The following is a 20,481-nucleotide window of genomic DNA, read 5'->3' on the forward strand; positions in this document are numbered from 1 at the left end:
GTGGGGGTGGCGACGTGTAGGGCAGAGCCCTGATGACCACCCAAGAGAAGGGGGCAACACAGTCATGATGATTGTGGAGTTGAGTGTTTGAGACTCTGCTCTGCAAAGTCTAGTCATGGAACTCTCAGTAATTTAAAGCCTCACGTTCCCTGTTTGTGCAACACTTATCTTTTGCCTTATAGGTAGAGGGAGCTCACAGGCGCAAGTCGTCATGGTTGCTGCTTAGGAAGGGCACCTACAAAATCTCGGCAGGGGCGGAGTGCAGCGGCCAGTGAAGAGGCTTCCTCAGAGGGTGTTCTCTGCTGTACCTTCTCTGTGGGGACAATGTCCCTGGGCGAGGCTTGCTGGAACACTCCCAGACTCTGGACCTGGGCTGTCCTGGATTTGCCATTCAACCCCTCCCACTCTGAGGTGAGTATTCAGGTTGGATGGAAAGCGAGATGGTTCTGGAGAGGAAATCCACTCTGGAGGCTTAGAGAACACTTGAGAAAGAAGCCTATTTCAAAGCATTAAAAAGAGACTCAAAGAAATTCAAAGGGGCTATTGTTTTGATTTTTATTTTGGGACTAAAGCATGAGTGAAACTTTGCACCCCTCTTGAAATGCACTGTGACCACTGTTTTGTGCCTTAAAGAAACAGATACTCAAAATGCCTGTGTAGTATATGTGCTGCCGAAGCGAGCACTCAAAATGCCTGTGTAATACCTAGAGAACTTTGTATTAAAAATCACACAAATACCTCAAGTTGAAGACAATTACATATATTTTTTCTATCACTTTCTTACCGCTATCTATGAGCACACACCATTGTGAAAGTTTCCCATAGTTGTATATTGTAGAACGTGCAGATTGCAAGCTCTCTGCGTCGCGCTGTGTGAGCAGATCCTCATAGACTCAACATGGCTGTGGCCGCACACACAACGTTCCATGCTATCTTTTACCTGCCTCTTCACTGCTGGAGACAGAACCGCCAATTGTTTCCAGGTAGCTCACGGTGACAAAAGTCTTCCAGCTGTTTCTTGTGAAACCTACCACCTTTTAGGGCTGTGAATGTCTCTCAGGATTCACAGAAATTTTGGTTTAAGAGTAAAAAATCCAAAGAGTGTAAGGCAGATTGGGTTCCTGACGATCTGTCATTGCCACCTTTGCATGCAGTAATAGCATCGAAGCTGGGTACACATCGCCCTGCGCAAGGTTACATTTTTAGGCCCACTTTGCTGCCTGGTGCGGCCCAAGGGAAGCAGAAGGGCCAGGTGCCCATTCCTCCGTCCTGCTGGTGGCAGGGAGTGGCCACTCGAGACCCAGAGGCGGACGCCCCATGTTGAAGACGGGGAGCTGTCGTATATGCCGGGACCGTTAACACTTCTCTAGTGCAAGCGGTCACGTCCACGGGTGCCTCAGATCCTGGGGCCCGGACTTTACGCTAAATCCTACTTTCTTGTCGACTGTTTCAGGCGAGATAGTTTTAAGACTATGCTTCCGTCTTCAGAAAAGTCCAGACAGTTCTGCTTCAATCTTCACACAGCATTTGCTAAACCAGTTTTGTCTCTCCACTTGTGCTTGATAACGCGCTGGCAAGTGTTTCAGTTTGCCGGGGACACCTGTTGTTCTCCTGCCGGTTTTGGGCAGTAGAGCTGTGCTCAAGGAGGGATGGCTTCTGCCACTGAGGGCTGCCTGTATTCTAGTAGGCCGCGGGTGGCCCTCTTGTGTCACTCACACGCACTTAACATGGTATAGAAGTAAGCGGGAGGCAAATCAAAGAGTGGCAGCTGCGCGCTGGCTGGAGGCGAAGGTCCCAGTCCTACAGACAGACAGTGGTACTAGTAACCGAATACCCCCAACACCAGCCCTACCTTCCTCTCGAAAACTGATACAGGTTGCCGACTCACCCTCTGCTCCTGGTGTACATCTTCTATGGAAAAGTACAAAGGAACTAAAGGGACTTAGATATTTTCCCGCATTGACTTCTAAGAGGCAGTTTCACAGACTGGGGTATCCCCATGACTGTCTTTCAGTGAGAGCCAGAGTTAAAATTATTGAGGACGGAGCTAGTGTCTTTGTGCCAGGGCTGTCCTTCTTCATCTGCCTTCTAATATAACCAAACAATCGACGATGGTCTTTCTGCAGCTCTCCTAATCAACCACGTATTTTCTGAGGTTGTATTATTTTTTGCTTACCTTTATCCAGTTTGTTAAAATATGAAACTTTGGCACTTTACAAATAATTTGTATTTTTCTGACATTCTTTGCTTTTTTGATGGTTCCTGAACAACTTTCTGAGTGTCTCTCTTCTGACCCTATTAAAAACTTAGTACAGAATGTGTACTATAATTTAGAAATTTTCATAAAGTTGAACGTATTTTCAAATTTACATAGTGTCCATTTTTTTTATTAAAAAAACTTCTCAGTATAGTTGACGCACCATGGTACATCAGTTTCAAGTGTGCAACACGGTGATTGACCTCCCCTATACCTAACGCCCTGCGGGCCACAAGCATAGCCACGATCTGTCACTGCACAACCTCCTTACAACCCCAGATACCACGGGCTGTATTCCGTGCGTGGTGTGGTGGTGGCCATGGAGTTGTGTCACATTCTCGGCTCTACAGTAAAGTCTTCTAGATGGTTTCTATCATTGGATTCCTTTATTGTGGCAAAAGACGGGTTACAGAGCTGTGTAAGGCAACCCAACTGTATTTCTTACCTGCTTGCAGGTAAGACACATCTTGTAATGTTCTCTTTAGAGTCAGAGGGCTCCGCTGAAGGTTTTTTGTGTCTCTTAAAAGGCGTCGTAGGCCTTTCAGGGGCAGGTGCGTGCGCGGGAGAGCTGGGCCCCGCAGGGCAGTGGCCACCCGGGCTGCGCAGTGTGACTGCGCTATGGGGCGCCCGTCGCGGCTGGCCCGTGCCACAACCGACGCCGGTGCGAGACCCCAGCCCTGGCCGGGGACCCGCGCGCCGGCGCTGGACAGAAGAGCCAGTCGCTCAGGACGCGGGGCTCTGCCGCGGCCGCGCTCGGAACGACGTCCTCGAGTGTCCCGGCACCGACGTGAACCTGAGCGTCGGAAAAGGGGGGACGACGGACACAAGACGGGCTCCAGGACGCTTGCACAGCGCCCGCGGCCGCGCGCCCGGCCTCCCCCTGCGCCCAGGGCAGAGCCGGGTCCCGCCGAAGACAGGCTCCGGGGCGGACAGGCGCCTGCAGCGCGCGAGCGGGACCCACGACCGCGGCGGCCGGCGGGGACCGGGTGGGGAGGCGGCGGGGACCGGGTGGGGAGGCGGCGGGGACCGGCCGAGGCGCCGATGAGCGCGCCCCACCCCCGGGCGGTCGTCTGCCTTCGCGGCCGAGGCGGGACCAAACGCTGTCCCTGCCCCCGGCGCCACCCCGGCCCGTCGGTCCGTCGAGGGGCCTCAGCGGGGCCCGGGGAAGGCCGTGCACCTGCTCCGGGTGGGCGGGGCCTGCCGCGGGTGGGCGGGGCCTGCCGCGGCACCCCCCCCCCCCCAGCCCGCAGCCCCGCCGCTCGCCCCCGCTCACAGGCACGTGCCCGGACGACCAGCGGCTCGCGGATACCCGGGAGTCCCTCGCACCGCTGCCACCAGCCCGGGAACCTGAGAGCGGACCGTGCCGCTCCCCTTTGCCGCTCTCACGGGCCCCCAGGGCGTGTCCTAGGGAGACCGGGAGTTCTTCCTGCGCAGACCCTCCCCCTGGTCGACCGCTGCCCGCTCCGGCCTCCGCCGGACGACGCTCCGTCCCGGGCGCCGGGCAGGGGAGGCGGAGGAAAGTGGCCGCGGGAGCGCGGCGTCCCCGGGCCGGGGCGGGGCGAGGCGGCGAGGGGCGGGGAATGGGGGCGGGGCGTGGGCGTGCCCGGCGGCGTGCGCGGCGGCGGCGGCGGCGGCGGCGTGCGGCGGGGGCGGGGCAGCCGCGGGCTCACGCCGTCAACAGACAAGATGGCGGCGGCGGCGGCGCCCCGGGCCTTGGGCAGTCTGCGGGCCGGCCGCGCTCGCTTGGCGGCCGCTTGCTGCGCTCGCTGGCGGCCGGGCCCCGGGGCGAGGCTGCCCGGCTCCTGGAGGGGCCCGCGGCTCGCGCCGGCGGTGTGGGCGCGGGGCTGGGCGTGCGCGGCCGGGGGCTCGGCCCCGCGGAGGGGCTACGGCTCGGACGTGAGGCCGGAGGACGAGCTGCGGGTGCGCCACCTGGACGAGGAGAACCGAGGTGGGCGCGGCCGGGGGTCGCTCGCTCTGGGGTCGCGGTCCACGGCCGTGTCGGGGCGGCCCGGAGCCCCGCCTGCCCCCGCCGGCCCCGCGCGCCCGCGGTCGGCGCCTTCGGAGCCCGAGGCAGCGTCGGGGGCGGCCCGGGAGCGGCTCCGGCGCCCGCGCGGGGTGTCCGGCCGGGCCGAGGTCGCCGGCCGCGGTGCTGTCTGCCCCCCGCGTGCCGCCCGTCGCGGGGACCGGGGCCGGGGGTTTCGGCGGCCGCGGCCAGACGCCTCCGCCCGGGACTCGCGCCCTCGGCGCCGCGGCTCCTCCCCCGGCGCGTGTCGGAAGTTCGGTGTGTCCGGCTCCGGCGGGTGCGGGGCTGCGGTTCGTGCCCGTGAGCCACCGGCGGGGCGCGACGGCGCGGGGGCGGGGGCGGGCGCGGGTGCCGGGTGCCGGGTGCGGGGCGCGGGGTGCGGGGGCGGGCGCGGGGGGCGGGTCTCGGGGTGCGGGGTGTGGGTCGCGGAGTGCGGGGTCGGGACAGGGAGCACAGCCGTTTGCCGGACGAGCGGCCGCTCACGGGGACGCGGGTCCCGAGCCCCTGCCGTGCGCCGAGCGGGGTGCGGGACGCAGCGTCTGCTCACGGGGCGAGGAAGGGCCCCTGCGGGCTTGGTGGGGGCGCGGGGCCGGGACAGCCGCGGAGACCCGCCGCAGTTCGGCCTGCGGCGGTGGAGGACGCGGCGGGGTGTTCGCGGGTCCGGGTTGGGCGTCCCCGGCGCGGCTGACCGGGCAGCGCGGCCTCCAGGGGCTCCGCGCCCGGTGTGCGCAGTGGGAGAAGCAACGCCGGCCCCGCGGGGCCTCCGTGAGCGTCCGGCGCGGCTGCGGGTCCGCCCGGTCCTCGCGGGCCGCGGACGCCCCGTGGACTGCGGAGCTCGCCCGTGCGCCCTGGGCAGCGCGTGGGATGCGGAGCGGGCGCTCCCGGAGCCCTCGAGGGCGCGTGCGCGGCGGTTGGCCCCGCGGGCGAGGACTGAAGGTCCAGCCGGAAAGTAGATTTGGGACGGGGTGATTCGAAGCCTTTTGGGCGAGCCTGGACCGACGGGGGTCGCTCCGGGGACGAGGTGCGGGCGGTCCGCAGGACGGAGAGGGGCACAGAGGCGGGTCGGGTCAGTCCGTAGTTACGGTCCGGACGGAGCCCGGAGAGGACAGGGGTCACGAGGCCGTCAGCTTGCGGGAGCCCAGTCTTCGGAGTCCTGGCTTCTCCGCGAAGCGGGTTCCGCCTCCGGCTCGGCGAGCACGACCCCAAACCAGCACCGTGCGGACACACGAGGCCAGGAACCGGCAGGTGGAGGCGCCTCTCGGTGCCCGGCGTCCCCGGAGGCCCGTGCAGAGCTGGGGGGCTCCGCAGCCCGCGAGGGTAGGAGAAGCCCAGAGTTCTCTCAGACGCAGGGTCAGAGCAGCCCCAAAGTGCTGTTTACCCTGGGGGCCCTCGACGCTGCGGGCAGTGACAGGCTGCGGGCAGTGACAAGGTGCGGGATGCACTGGCCTCGTCCGTGCTCGGGGCCCGTATCCTGATGTGTGGAGGAGACGCAGGGACCACCCGTTCCGTGGCCCGTGTTTCTTGCGTTGTCGTCGGACCGCCTCGTGATGTCAGCAGCCGTGGTGGCCGTGGTTCATCGGGGTCTCCTTCCCAGGTCGACGGTTCACTCCGGGGGTGGCCGTCCCTCAAGGCGAGGCCGGCTGCTCTGCCCACTTAGGAGCCGCTGGTGCCTCCCTCCGGCCTTTCCTGCTCTGCTGCGGTCCGTTCGCAGGCCCCTCGCAGGGTCCCGCCGCTTGTTCCCGCTGCTTCCCAGACTGCTCCCTGTCGGGGAGCCTCGACTCCCAGCTGTGACCCGTTCCAGAGATCCTTTAGGAGCCACGTCAGGAAAACTGCGGGCAGAAGCAGAGCCGATGAGCGAGGCCTTCACGCACGTCATGCTGGAGACCTGCCCCTTGCCTACAGTTTACAGCCAGATTGTCCGGATTGCCCCATGGTCTCTGCAATCTTCCCACTGTCCTCTGACTTCTTTGCCGACGCTGCTCTGGTCCCAGCCAGCTCCGTCCCTAAGGGGTTCTGGGGTTCTGGGGTTCTGCCGGCAGGTCTTCCGACATCCGCCTGCTTTTCGTTTTCAGCAGATTGATTTCTTTCATATATTTTTCCTCATGTTTTTAATCTTTATTTATTTACTTTCTCATGTTTTTAACAATGCATTTTCATACATTTTATGGCATGGGAATTACATTTATAAAAATATATATTAAAGTATGTATATGTTTAAGATTTCATTTATTTATGTGAGAGCATGTGACCTAGAGAGAGCTCTGGCCGCGGAGAGGGGACAGGAGAGGGACGAGCAGACTCCTAGCCACAGACCCCAGGTGAGGACCTGCGCTGAAGTCAGATGCTTAACCCACCGAGCCACCCTGGTGCTCCAAGATGCATGTATTTTTAAATCTTTGTTGATGTATAAATCACATACCATAAAATTGTGTCTTTTTATTGTTGAGTTGTAAGAGTGGGTTTTTTTTTAAGATATTCCAGATGCAAGTCCCTCATCAGATCTATGATTTGCAGAAAAATTTCCCACCATTTTGTGGGTTTTCAGTTTTTTTATTTTTTTAAGATTTTATTTATTTATTTGACAGACAGAGATCACAAGTAGGCAGAGGCAGGCAGAGAGAGGAGGAAGCAGGCTCCCCACTGAGCAGAGAGCCGATGCGGGGCTCGATCCCAGGACCCTGGGATCATGACCTGAGCTGAAGGCAGAGGCTTAACCCAGTGAGCCACCCAGGCGCCCCAGTTTTCAGTTTTTTAATGGTGTATTTTGAAGAACTTGGGTCTGTACGTGGTTTATTAGAGGTAATCTGTTCCTGGTTTTCAGCACGTTGTGCATTACATGTTATTTTGTAGTAATAATAGTAAATTATTCAAGTTCACAAAATTTCTAAAGTAAAAATGTTATATATGCACACGGTAAGATTAAATAGAATAAGCACGGTGGGATGGTGCCAGCTTTTCATTTTCAGGCCCCGCCACCAAAGGTCGCACTTTAAACGTCTCCTGAGCTCATGCTGATGATGTGCCCTGTCCCGTTTTGTATTGCAGGGAATGGCTAGACACATTTTGCTTCTGTTTTTCGGGTGTTCTGAGTAATGCTGCTGAACACTGGACTGACTTGTTTGGACATACGTGTTCGTTTCTCTTGGGTAGATACTAGGCTTAGAGTCCGTGGTCATGTGATTTTATGTTTAGTTTCCGGAAGACCCACCGGAGTGGTTTCCACCGCAGCTGCGCCATTTCAGCATCTTCACCAACAGCGCGCAGGGGTTCCTCTTCCCCCCGCTGCTCGCCAACGCTTCTTTCCATTGGGTGTTCCTTGCAGTCCTGCTGCCCGGAGGTGGTGACTCGCGGTGGTGTTGGTGTGCGTCGCCCTGCTCACGAACGACGTGGACCGTGACTTCGTGGGCTTGTTGGCCATTTGTGTGTCTCCTGTAGAGAAAGCTGTTTACACCTTCTGCCCATTTTTCATTCTGGTCGTTTGTCCTTTTGTAGTGGGTAGTGCAGATTCTTTCATAATCTGGATATTAGCCCTGTGTCAGATGTATCATTGGCAAATACTTTCTGTTGTATGAGTTTTTTTTTTTTTTTAAACTGGGCAGTTTTAATGAATTACGTTTTTTTCTCTTGTTGCTTGTGCTTTTGTTATCATGTTTAAGACTCTGTTGCCTAATCCAAGGTCATGAAGATTTGTATGTGCTTCCTTCTGAGAGCTACAGTTTCAGGTCTCACAGTGTGACTGATATCCATTTTGAGAACATTTTTATATTTGGTGTGCGGGGACGGTCCAGTTTCATTCTGTGATGGTTAATCTCCAATTGTCCCACCCTTGTTTGTTGAAAAGACTCTTTTTTTTTAGCACTGAATTGTCTCAGTATCTCTTTTGAAAACCAGTTGGCCATGGAGTAGGTGTTTATTTCTGGACTCTCAGTTCATTGATCTGCATGTCTGTCTTTGTGCCAGTTCCACACTGTTTCTACTGTAGCTTTGTAGTAAGTTTTGAAATCGGGAAGTGTCCTGATTAAGTCCTTCAATTAAGGCTTCCATCTTTCGGGACGCCTGGGTGGCTCAGTTGGTTGGACGACTGCCTTCGGCTCGGGTCATGATCCTGGAGTCCCGGGATCGAGTCCCGCATGGGGCTCCCAGCTCCATGGGGAGTCTGCTTCTCTCTCTGACCTTCTCCTCGCTCATGCTCTCTCTCACTGTCTCTCTCTCAAGTAAATAAATAAAATCTTTAAAAAAAAAAAAAAAAAAAAAAAAGACTTCCATCTTTCTTTTTCAAGATTTTCACCCCTTGGGTTCCTTACAATTCCATTTGATTAGTTTTGTGTATTTTTTCAGAATTATTGATAAATATAAAAATTGAAAGATGTAGGGAAGGTAGTGTGTAGGTCATTTACATAATTGGAAAGAAAATGTAGTAGTTCTCAAGTTTTTAAAATTCTGAAGGTTTTAATGTTTATTTCTGTCCCTGGTTCTCTGTGTGTGAGTTTGTATTCTTTTACTTACAAGGGCTCCCTAGATTTTAGAAGCTTCAGGCCTGCAAACCCTGGATTCCACTTGGTGACAGTTACAGGATGTTTCTTTACATTTTCCAAATGCCTTCCAAGATGTCTTTCATACCACTGACGTCTGCTCTTGTGAACAAATAGGTAGTAGTGTTTTGGCTGGGTGGTTGATGGAGACAGTATTTTTAGGAGCATCTTTAAAATTAAGGATGCACACTCAGGGGATGCCTGTTCAATAGGATAGAAATAGTGCCTTCCTCTCGGGTTGCTGTGAGGGTCTTTGGCTTCGTGAAGCGCTGGGAGCCTGTCTGGCATATCCTTCCGCGCTCTGCTAGTGACAGGGCTGTCCTCATTCGGGTTTAGTGCAGAGCCTGCTCTGGATGCAGCTGCTGCTGCTGGTGGTGGTGGTTCCTGTTTTTCTTTTTTTAATTCTTATTTATTTCTAAAAAGATTTTCTTTATTTCTCAGAGATAGAGTGAGAGCGAGCGAGAGAGCGAGAGCACACAAGCAGGGGGAGCAGCAGAGGGTGAGGGCGAAGCAGGCTCCCCGCTGAGCAGGGAGCCCGGTGTGGGGCTCCATCCCAGGACCCTGAGATCATGACCTGAGCCAAAGGCAGACGCTTAACCCACTGAGCCACTCAGGAGCCCGTAGATACGAGTTCTTCATGATTTTCTTCATGCTGAGATCATTTGGAATTCTTGAAAATTTATTTTGTGAGCTGAAGTTGATCTCTGTACTCACTTTGAAAATAGGTTTGCAGGTTCTTGCCTGGAGAAGGCATGCACACGTTTTGTTGTCTTCAGTCTAACCCCCAGCCCCAAGGAGGTGGAAGGCATTTCCCTGCACTGGGAGAAGTTGTGCTTATTCATGGGACAAGCACAGTCAAGTACAGGTCATATAGGGCTTTGAATATCATGCCAAACTCTTCGTATGCAGATGTTTTGGAGACAAAGGAATTTAAGGAGGGGTGGATTCTGTGCATAATTGCTTTTGGAAGATTGATGGTTGGACTGAAGCGCTTGGAGTGCGGTGGTGGGTTCCCTGTAGACTTAGGGGAGTGGGGAGGGAGGACCGGGCTTCATGGGAGAAAGAAGGAGCTTTGCTTTTAGAGATTGAGGTTGACTTACTTGTTGGGCTCAGTCTCAGTGGAAGTGCTTTCAGGTAAGTATGTCAGACAGAGCCAGCGAGAAACTTGGGATGGAAATGCTGGAATGATGTGGTGTGGTGGAAAGAGTGCGTGGATACCAACTCCTGACGTCTGGGGAAAAGCGGGTCCCACGGGGCTCGCCTGGAACAAGGCCTTGCTGGCTGTGACTTCTGTATGGGCTTGAAGATGATGAAGCCACATTTTAAACAGTATTCTGTAATTGAGAGTTTTCACTAATAAGTACATGTAGTAAAATGTGCCAGATTACCTTGGTGGGGCTTAAGAGGAGAGAAAGGGCAGGCGTCAGGATGTTAATAAAGGTGTTTCTGATAGAAGAAACCGCGTGTGGAGCCCTGGATTGCGCTTACAGATGTATCACGGATACCGCATTGTTTGAAATCTGCTTACCTTGAAAAGGAGGCTAAACGTGAACATGAGGACGAAGCTCTTGGCGGGAACCTCAAGAAAGGGGCAGGTTTCCCAAGTCCCAAGTTACCAGCTGTGTGTGGGGGCGTTATACCCTGAGAACTCACTAACTCAGGTGCTGTGCCATTTTGTTTTGTTTTTCACTAGGAATTGTGGTGCTGGGAATAAACAGAGCTTATGCCAAAAATTCATTCAGTAAAAATCTGATAAAAATGGTGAGTATAAAGATTAAGCTATTTGTTTCTAACATTAAGATACAATGTTGACGTCAATCTGAAAAGTGATTTTTTCCTCATTTCTTTTTTTTTCCTTCCCTACCCTCCCTTTATCTGTTTAGCTCTCAAAAGCTGTGGATGCTTTAAAATCTGATAAGAAAGTGCGGACCATAATAGTCCGGAGTGAAGTCCCGGGGGTATTCTGTGCTGGTATGTACATACACTTTATTAGGACGTTGAACTATAGTTTAAGTTTTCCTCTGTGATAGCCTATTTTCCATTATGAAGTGTTCTGTGATTTGAATTCCATTACCAGCATTTTCTTTGTCTGTTTTTTTACTGTTTTACAAGAAAAAAAAAAAAAAAGCTTTCTGTTAGTTAAGGAGCTTTCTGTTGATTGTTTCGTAAATCAAAAAAATAATTTGAGCCACTAAAATATTTGTAGTGCATGTGAAATATTTATGAAAGATGAGCTGGGGGGAAGAGTCGAGTCTTCTACCCAGAACAGTGTGCTCTGTGCGCATTTGCTCACCGAAGACCTTGACTGCCCAGCAGCAGCTCCCCCACTGAAAAGCATTGGGTATAGACATTTGCTTTGGACGCTGTTTGTAGTAGCTGCTGCGTAAGGATGGGATGTGTCTACAGACTGTCTTTGTAAGTTGGCATCTACAGCAGTGAAAATTAGGATTTCCCCCCTGATGGTACTGTATTACCAAAAGCTAAAGATTAAGTTGCCTTGCCTTTTCCTTTTATAATTGTTTCCGTGCCATGAGATTGAATGAATCGGTTTCAACTAGTAAAATAGTAAAACGACTAAAAATGTAGATGAGGAAGGTAAATGCTGATGACCCACAGCATCGTCCTTATCTACAAATCAAAGTAGAAGTTGGCTGAAGCGTAAACATTTTTTTCAGTAAAAATATAAATGAGATAATCGCCTTCAGGCAATTAGACGTTTGAGGGAACAGCACATAGTATTTTGTTCATTAAACAAGTATCTATTAAAGCTTTAGAGTAAAACCAGAATAATGCCGAGAGTGACGGGAAATGTGGAGAGTGTCTTTGTTGTGGGCGACAGGTTTCAGTTTCTTTCTCAAGAGCCCTCAGTCAGTCAGGGTTCAGCCTCTGTGGCTTCCACCTTAAAATACTGCAGAATTTTGTGGTATTTAAGAAACACTGAGTGTAAATGAGTTACATTTTGGCTTCCAGTGTACCATGGCGTGCCTGAAAAGACTAGTTTTCACTCCAGCTGGGTAATCGGAGAGAGTGGGATTATCCTCCTCAGCGGAGGGGTGAAGGCCTTTTGTGGTAGAGCCTCTGCTTGCCCCGCCCTAATTGCAGGCAGAGAAGGCCGTCCGCCTGGCGGGGCTGTTGGAGGCCTGGGGCCGGTCCGGTATGGCCCATGAGGCCCTCACTGATGGCCCTTAGCAGTTCTTACAGGGCGGGCTTTAAGTACATTTCCATTGTTGCCTGAACAGGATGGAGAACTTCCACGGAGAGTGTTCGAGTTCGGATTCTTGTATCTGTGACTGTAGGACCAGGAGACTACGTCTCCAGGCGACTGAGTCCGGCCCACGTCCGATGGCCTGGGAGGGCTGCTCAGGGGCCTTGAAGGAAAGCCCAGGGACCTGAATCTCTGAGGAGTGACAGAGATCCGGTGAAGGCAGAACAGCGTTTCAGAATTCAGCACTCCCGAGCCTGCCGGCCTTCCTGCCTTTGTGGCTTCCCCGCCGCTGGCTGACGGAACGGGGCAACTCCTAGGAGAGTTCTTATTTTCCCGGTTCCTTTGCTGCCTGTGTGTTTTGCTTTTCTTGCTTGTTGGTACCCTGAGAAAGCCTGTGGGGCTTTAGATCAGTTCACAACTCCTTTTTATAGGTTGCTTTTTGGGGGACGTATTAAGTAATATACCACATGCTTTTCCCCAGGTGAACACAGTGTTCGAGGCCACTCCATCAGGTTTATTTCCTCTGTGGCATTGCTTTGTAACTTCTGCACGACCAGGATCATCTTCTGCTGTCTGCTTTAACTCATGAGATTTGTTACTGGATTTTGTTAAAAAAAATCAGAGTGTGAATTTTAGTAAAATTGGGGCAGGTCATTTATGTTAGTAACTCAGTATATGTAATGGAATCATTCTTTCAAATTTCTCGGGAAGGTTTTTCTTTTCTTACATATATTTGAAAGAGGCAGTTGGGTAGGCCTGTCATTACTAGTAGGTGCACATGAACTCTAAGTCCAGTTCATAAAATCCCTTTGCAGAGTGGACAATGAGCACTTACAATTTTCATAGTTTGGACCAGTGTAGAAATCTGAATTTAGCCAGGCCTCGTGTGTTACTGTTGAAGAATGCAGACTGTCTCGTAGTTAGAACTTTAATTTCACCATTGTCGTCCGCTGCTCGTTACTCTGAGTCCTGCAGCCCCTCCGGTCGGTCTTCCCCTTCCCTTTCCGCCGGTGGTTCCTCTCCTCCGTCTGTATTCCAGCGGGCCCGGTTTGTTTCCCGAAACTTGGAGCTGTAAAGCGGTCTTGCCTCAGATTTCTTGAGGACGGGAACTCTTTTCGTTCTTTAAAAGTCATCTTTCGTATTCTGGGAACACAGCCCGACAGGGACTCAGCGTGTGGTTGCTGAACCCGATCCGGCTTTGAACCGCTGTGGTTCAGGGAGCGCGGGGGTAGTGCGCGGCTCCACGGCCGTCTCAGACCGCCTTCTGCTCACTCATTGTGGCTCCGGCGCTCAACTTCGGTTCATTCTTCTTCTTCTTTTTTTTTTTTTTTAAGACTGTATTTATTTATTTGACACAGATCACAAGTAGGCAGAGCAGCAGGCGGGGGGCGGGGGGAGCGGGAAGCAGGCTCACACTGAGCAGAGAGCCCGATGCGGGGCTCGATCCCAGGACCCCGAGATCATGACCTGAGCCAAAGGCAGAGGCTTAACCCACTGAGTCACCCACATGTCCCAACGTTCTTATATCCTTTTTCGAATACGCCAGAGAGCAGATGAAGGGGCGCTATTGAAGTGATCCCTAGTGTGTTGAAGGTTGGACTGAGTGACCCCCTACTTTGCCTTTTAAGTGTACTATTAAAATTGATAGCCGTATTTCACTTAATTGGTGATCAAAATGTACACAAAATGTCTAAAATGTGTACAAATAGAGAAGTCCCGCTTCTACCCTTCTGCTCATTCTTTTCCTAATAAAAGTTGAAATTTATTAGATTATTTTTATCCTTTTAGTATTTCATTATACAGACGCACACGGATACGCACACGGACCCAGTGGGACGTTAGGGGACTCTCGGGAGGGAGAAGACGGACAGGACGGCCTGGCAGGCGGCGCGGGGCGGGACGCGGGTGCTGCTGGGAGGGCCCGTGTGCGCCGCGGCCGGCCTCGGGACCAGGGCTGTGTGCTCCCGGGAGTCCGAGTGCTACTTTCTTGTCCCTGTCTCCACGCTTTCTGTGAATTAATCATCTTCCAGTCATAAATTATAGTAACCAGTGATACACAAAGTAAATAATTTGGGGGAAAAAATCACCAGGTTCCTAAAATTGTGACATTGACCGAGTTTCTGAATTATTGTAACGACATGTGAGAGGAAAAGCTTTAAAATAAGAAGATCTCATACAGCCATTCAGATGCTCTTATTTGACAGAATCCCTGTGAGGTTACGGGCCTGGTTAAAGGGAAGGACTTAGCTGGAGTACTTCTCTGGACTCCTAGAGCCCGGTTCTTTTGTTTCGTTTTTTAACTGCACTGTGATTTCTAATCTTTTGGAGTATGAGGACTTCTTAAATTCTGAAAACTCCATGCACTTACGTGTCCTAGTCGATTGAGAAGATAGATAATGTCAAAATGCCAGTCTGGGTACAGCATTGTATAGAAGTGAGTTTTCTGTTAATTAATAGTGATACCTAGCTACAGAAAAAGAAATCACAATTATCACGGGTGGACGTGGATGTTTTCAGATGCCATGCCATACCCAGGCGTGGCCCAGGTTGGGAATCACTGAAGTGCACTCTTCCTCGTAGGTTAGACGCTGCGTCCGGGTTCACGGCCTGCCTGTGTTTCTCCGGGACTACTAAGACATGTCGGTCTCATAGTCACAGTCATCGTGAAGCCGTGGCCAAAATGTGTGCTTGCTTTCCCTGCATAGTCTAGATGTTATTTATTCATTTAAAACTTTTATCTTGTTTCTTACACACATAAAGACACACTCACATCCACACACAGAGGAAAGCTGAAATAATTCTACTACACAATTTTAATATATTGCCTGTAATGAAATTATGAAAAAGTTCTTTTGGCTGGGTTACTGAAGTCGATGTAAGTGCGTAACCCTGGATTTTTACTTTTGTTCTTCCAGTGTTCCAACACTAAGTAGCAAAGGACATGTGTGTCGTTTTTACCATCAAATTTTTAGAAATGAAAGTTTTGAGAAATTACTGAGAATAAGGATTTTTTTCCTTTGAAATTACTAAAATAGATTATAAACAATTCTTGGTAATTGATTCTTGTATTCAGAACTCTAAATTGAGTGTTTCACTGAATTATACATAATAGTGTGGGTTTTTTTTTTTTTAAAGGAAATGTAGTTTTGCTTCTGCTTTTGAATTCTAGTAAATTATGATTTCACTAAAAACTTCTAACTAAAATTGTCAACATGCTTTATTGAATGTTGTGTGTAGTGTTCAGACAGATGTCATGATACAGATCCGTGGGGGCTGTTGACGGGTGAGGTTCTCTCTTCAGTCTTATTTCAGAATCTCAGGTTGAGTCGTAGTTATGTACGTAAATGGTAGCCCTTACAGAGTTTGATAAGAAAGACAAATCTGTAATAGTTTAGCATCGGGTTCTTTTGTTGTGTATCATTTTTTTTGAATTAAAATAATCTAATTTTGGGGTATGTATTTCTTGCAATAAAATGCACCAATTCTAGGGGCCCCCGTTCGGCTCAGAGCGAGGAGCCGCTCTAGATCTCAGGGCTGGGAATTGGAGCCCGATGGTAGATGTAGAGATCACTTAGTAAAATAGCACCTTGGGAAAAAACTGTGCCGACTCTGGAAGTATGTAATCGCTGAGTGTTGAGATCTTGATCACGATCTCCGCAGTGACCTCTAGAGCGGGCTCACGTGTGGTCAGTCCCGTCCACGGCTCTGGCCGCTCGGACAGCTTCCCTCGCTCTTCCTACAGTTTTTCTTCTTGTGAAGCGTCTCCCGAGACGCCTGGCGCGCTCAGCCTGAAGAGCTTGCGACTCTTGAGCTCTCGGCGGTGAGTTCGAGCCCCGTGTCGGGTGTGGCGATCACTCAGGTTGAAGGGACCCCTGCAGAAGGTGGTCTGGTGCAGGAGCTTCCGTCACTGAGCACGGTGGCACGTGGGCGGGGTGCTGCGGGCTCCGTGTTCATTCTGCGTGCCGAGCGGCTTGTCCTGTGTCTAACGCCTAGTGGTTTTGAGCATCTTTTCTGGTGCTTTTTTGGTCTTTTTTTTTTTTTTTTGGTGGTGAACTGTTTATTCAGTCTTTTCCCCATGTTTTTATCAGATGTCTTCTTCCTGAGTCACAGACGTCTTCGCATACTCCTGATACAAGGCCTTTCATCTGAGGAGTGTTTCTGGGGTCTTTCCTCCCGTTCTATGACTAGCCTTTTTATTAACAGTTCATTTTGAAGAATGAAGGTTTTTATTTGAAGTTTAATTTATCCATTTGCATATTCTTTTGTGGGGCTTGTACTTACTTTGTGTATTAAGAACTCTTATCTTATTCCAGAGCACAGACTTTGTCAAACTGTGTTGTCTTTTAGAATTTTTTTAGTTGTTATGTTTTACATTTAGACCTTTGATGCATTCTGACTTAATTTTTGTATATATTGTGAGATGTAGATTTAGGTATTGTAGTAAAATAAAACATGTCTTTGGTCTTTGCCCCAGATTCCTGGCACAGAACACCTAAAACCCGGGAATTCCCGGAGTGCTAAGAGGGCCTTTTTATACTAAAGAGTTGAGTCAAGGCTGGGGGTACCTAGATAGCTTTAGGGTGGGGCGGGTTGCCAGAGACTCAGTCATGGGATTAAAGGGTTAGAACTTTCAGTCCCACTGCCCCAGAGTCTGAGGAGGGGAGAGGGGCTGGAGATGGAGTTCAGTCACCGAAGGATTTGGTGCCTGTGTAGTGCAGGCTGTCAAAACCCGTAAACAGTGGGAAGTTTCTGGGTTCTTGAACACATGGGTGTTTGGGGAGGTGCCGTGCCCGCAGAGCGCGTGGAAGCTCTGTGTCCCCCGTCCTCTTACCTTGCTCTCAGGATCTCTTCGACCTGGCGGTTCCTGCCCGAGTCTTAGCCTTTTAATAAACTGGTAAATGTAAGTAAAGTGTTTCCCAGCTTCTGTGAGTCATTCTAGTGAATTCTTGAACCTGATGAGGGTTTTGTGGAAACCCTTGAATTTAGAGCTGGCCAGTCAGAAGTTTGGGTGCCTTCTGGGACCAGTGATTGGTATCTGAAGTGATAGCAGGCTCACGGCCCTGAGCCTTTAATCTGTAGGGTCTTTGCTGACTTTGGGAGTTAGCATCAGGATCGAATTAAGTTGTTGGACACCCTTTGGCGTGGATAATTAGAGAATTGGTGTGGAGCCCCCTGTCCCCCCCCCCCCCCCCGCCAGTTGGTGTCAGGAGTAAGATTTGCTAGATTGACTCCCGGACTCGGGAAAGTGCTTTACTTACATCAGTAGTTTATTATAAAGGATAGAAAACAGGAACAAGGTAAAATGCGTAGGGCAAGAGTAGGGTGGATGGCGAGCACGTGTGTTCAACAACCTGAAAGCGCCCTTGAGCCCCATTGTTTATGGGTTTTATGGAGGTTCTGTTACATGGCCACAATTGATTAAAACATGGGCCTTTGGTGATTGAACTCAGCCTCTGGCCCTGCGGGCCCCCAGAGGTTGTCCGTGCCTCTGTCTTCCTGGTGAGGAGCCTCTGTCCTGAAGCTACTCGGAGCCCCCCAGCAGTGATCTCATTAGCATATGCTTAAGGATGGTTGAGAGGGGCTCATTATGAATAAGAATAAAAACACTTCTATCACTCCGGATAGTTAAAGGATTTTGAAAGCCCTATGCCAGGATCCTGTGAAAAGGACCAAATGTATTTTGTATTATATTGCAGGTTTTTAAAAACAAATTTTGCATATGCATATTCCAATTTTTCTAACTGCATTTATTGAAAAGAGTAACTTTTCCTCCATTGAATTATCTTAGGACTTTCTAAAAAATATATGTATGTGTGAGTTATACCCAGGCTGTCTTTGCTGTTCAGTCTCAATTACTGTGTATACATCTTGGACATATTTAGTTAAATTTATTCCTAAACTTATTCCTAAATATTTCATAATTTTTTGATTTATTCTAAGTGGCATTTTCTAATTTAGATTTTGATTTTCTATTGCTGGCATGTGGAAATACAATTGATTTTCATATATTGACCGTGTATCCTACCTTATTAAACTCACTTTTTAGTTCTGGGAATCTTTTTATTTTTGTAGATTTCTTGGGATTTTTCTTTGTAGGCAGTCATCTGTACCCAGTTGTTCTTCTTCCTTTTTAGTATGTTGGCCTTTATTGTTTCTTGTTACATCAGTTGGGGTCTCCTTTACAGTTTGAATAAAGCTGATGAGAATGTCCGTCCTAGTCTTCTCTCTGCTGAAGAGGGACGGCATTTGGTCTTTCACCCATAAGTATACTGTTCGCTGTGGTTTTCTCAGAAATGTGTTTTTATTAGGTTGTAAAAGACTCTATTCCTAGTTTGCTGGTTTTCTTTTTAAATCACGAATAGGTGTTGAATTTTGTCAAATTTCTTTCTTTTGTATCTCTTTCTCTCTCTCTCTTTTTCTTTTTTTTTTTTAGATTTTATTTATTTATTTGACAGATCACAAGTAGGCAGAGAGGCAGGCAGAGAGAGGGGGAAGCAGGCTCCCTGCTGAGCAGAGAGCCCAATGCAGGGCTCGATTCCAGGACCCCGAGATCATGACCTGAGCCGAAGGCAGAGGCCTAACCCACTGAGCCACCCAGGTGCCCCTTTTGTGTCTCTTAAGATGATTGTATCTTTTTTCCCTGAGTCTCTTAAAAATAGCAATTATCAAATGATTTTCAGCTATTAAACAACCTTGTATTCCTATAATGAACCCTTCTTGGTCATTTTTACATGTTGTTAGATTCGATATGTTAACGTTTGGTGGAGGAATTTTGCAGCTGTTTTCATGAGGGAAATTCAAGTATAGTTTGTCTTGTAACGTCTGTGTCTGGTTTTAGTGTCAGGGCATTGCTGGTCTCGTGAGATGAATCAGAAAGTGTTCCAATTTTGGTTCTTCTGTTTTGCTGAAGAGGTTGTGTAGAATTGCTGTTATTTCTTCTGTAGTTGTTTGGTAAAATTCACCAACAAAGCCATCTGGGTCCAGTGGGAAGATTTTTAACTGTGAATTTAATCTTTTCTGTAAATCTAGGGCTATTCAAGTTACCCACTTCTTAAATTGGGGTAATTTGTGTCTTTTAAGGAAATTATCTGTTTCATCTAGGTTTTCAAATTTACTGCATAAAGTTCACAATATACCCTTATCTTTTTAATGTCGACTGAATTTTTAGAGATATCTTCCATTTTTCCTGTTGATAATTTGTGTCTTTTTCTCAAATTCTGGCAAAACATTTATTACTTTTCTTGATCTTTTCAAAGAACTGGCTTTTGGTTTCATTGGTTCATTTTTTTCTTTCCACTGTTTGCTTTGGTATTAATTTATTCCTTATTTTCTAGATTCTTAAGATGGAAGCTTAGATCTTTGATCTTAAACCTTTTTTCTTTCCTAATAGATGCTTTTAATATTATAAATAATTTTAATTTTTTCATTTGGACATGCCAGAGATACCATTAAGAATAACTCAGAGTACTCACGGCCTTTCTGAGAAAGTAATAATTACTGGCTGCTGCTAATTCATTTCTAACCCTATTTCCATTAAAAAAATATTTCTTAAGTAAGTGGCTCAGCTGGCTGAGTGTCCGACTCATGATTTCAGCTCACGTGGTTCTCAGGGTCCTGCGATCGAGCCCTGCGCTGGGCTGTGCACTCAGTGGGGAGTCTGTTGGAGGTCTCTCTCTCCCTCTCCCCCTGCTCTCTGTCTCTGTTTCTAAAATAAGTGCATCTTAAAAAAATGTCCTAAGTAATACTTTATGCTCTGTAGATCCTGTTTTCCTCTTAAGAAGTAGGGGTGCGCGTTAGGAGTGATCCGCCGACTTCCCCTGGCAGCCCAGCCCCGCTGCGGCACGTTGCCCAGCAGAGTGGCCCGGCGGGCTGATGTGAAGGATCGCCTCACCGCCCTGCTTCAGCCGATCTCCGAAGTGAATGTGTGGTGCGTGAATGGTGGTCCCCAAACTTGTCCATGTCCTGAACCCCGGACCTGGAGCTATGTGACCTTATATGACACAAGGGACGCCATCCTCAGGAATCAGTTGAAGATCTGGAGCTGCGGAGGTTATCCGCGTTAGCTGGTGGGCGCAGCCCAACGACAAGGGTGTGTCAGAGGCAGGAGGACAGGGATCTGCAGGAGAGACGAAGCTGGGAAGGTCCTTGTCGTGCAGGGAAGTGGGGTGAGCCCGGGCCCGTGCGCAGCCTCCGGGAGTTGGGGAAGGCCCGGCATCTCACCCTCCCAGGAGCCTGCAGTTTCTGCTTCTGGCCTCAAACCGGAGGACGATGCCACGAAGCCAGCCGCTCTTCGGAGGAGACGGACGCCCGGCGTGTAGGTCCGGCTGCTGTCCTCCCTGCCCCGTCGGCCTCTTCCTCTCTCTTGTTCTCTCCGCCTTGGTCCCTGCCCGCCGGAGCTCGTTTCTCCGCTCAGACCCCGAGCTCCTGTAGCTCCGAAGGGCCTTGGCACAGATGTCATCTCCTT

General features: G+C 50.1%; 1 protein-coding gene and 1 long non-coding RNA gene across 4 annotated transcripts in view; one reads left to right on the forward strand and one right to left on the reverse strand.

Annotated features, from left to right (window-relative positions):
• Positions 1 to 557: 557 nt before the first annotated feature.
• LOC309846954 lies at positions 558 to 2,802 on the reverse strand. Its single transcript, XR_014302218.1, has 3 exons — positions 2,703 to 2,802; positions 694 to 1,800; positions 558 to 652 (listed from the first exon to the last, which is right to left on the reverse strand). It is a non-coding gene; the product is annotated as an uncharacterized lncRNA (long non-coding RNA).
• Positions 2,803 to 3,918: 1,116 nt separating this feature from the next.
• The window catches only part of AUH (AU RNA binding methylglutaconyl-CoA hydratase), a 130,448-nt gene continuing 113,885 nt past the window's right edge, over positions 3,919 to 20,481 (forward strand). Inside the window, exons 1-3 of one of the 3 annotated variants that reach the window (XM_082694160.1) lie at positions 3,919 to 4,205; positions 10,506 to 10,573; positions 10,696 to 10,783. In XM_082694160.1, coding sequence (XP_082550286.1) covers positions 3,944 to 4,205; positions 10,506 to 10,573; positions 10,696 to 10,783 — 418 coding nt within the window. In that variant the 5' untranslated portion in view covers positions 3,919 to 3,943. Of the gene's footprint in view, positions 4,206 to 5,222; positions 5,246 to 10,505; positions 10,574 to 10,695; positions 10,784 to 20,481 lie in introns of those variants that run through there. The other 2 variants (XM_082694162.1, XM_082694161.1) reach the window with 2 other exon arrangements.

This window comes from Mustela nivalis (assembly GCF_964662115.1).
Source record: "Mustela nivalis genome assembly, chromosome: 13".
Classification (NCBI taxonomy): domain Eukaryota; kingdom Metazoa; phylum Chordata; class Mammalia; order Carnivora; family Mustelidae; genus Mustela; species Mustela nivalis.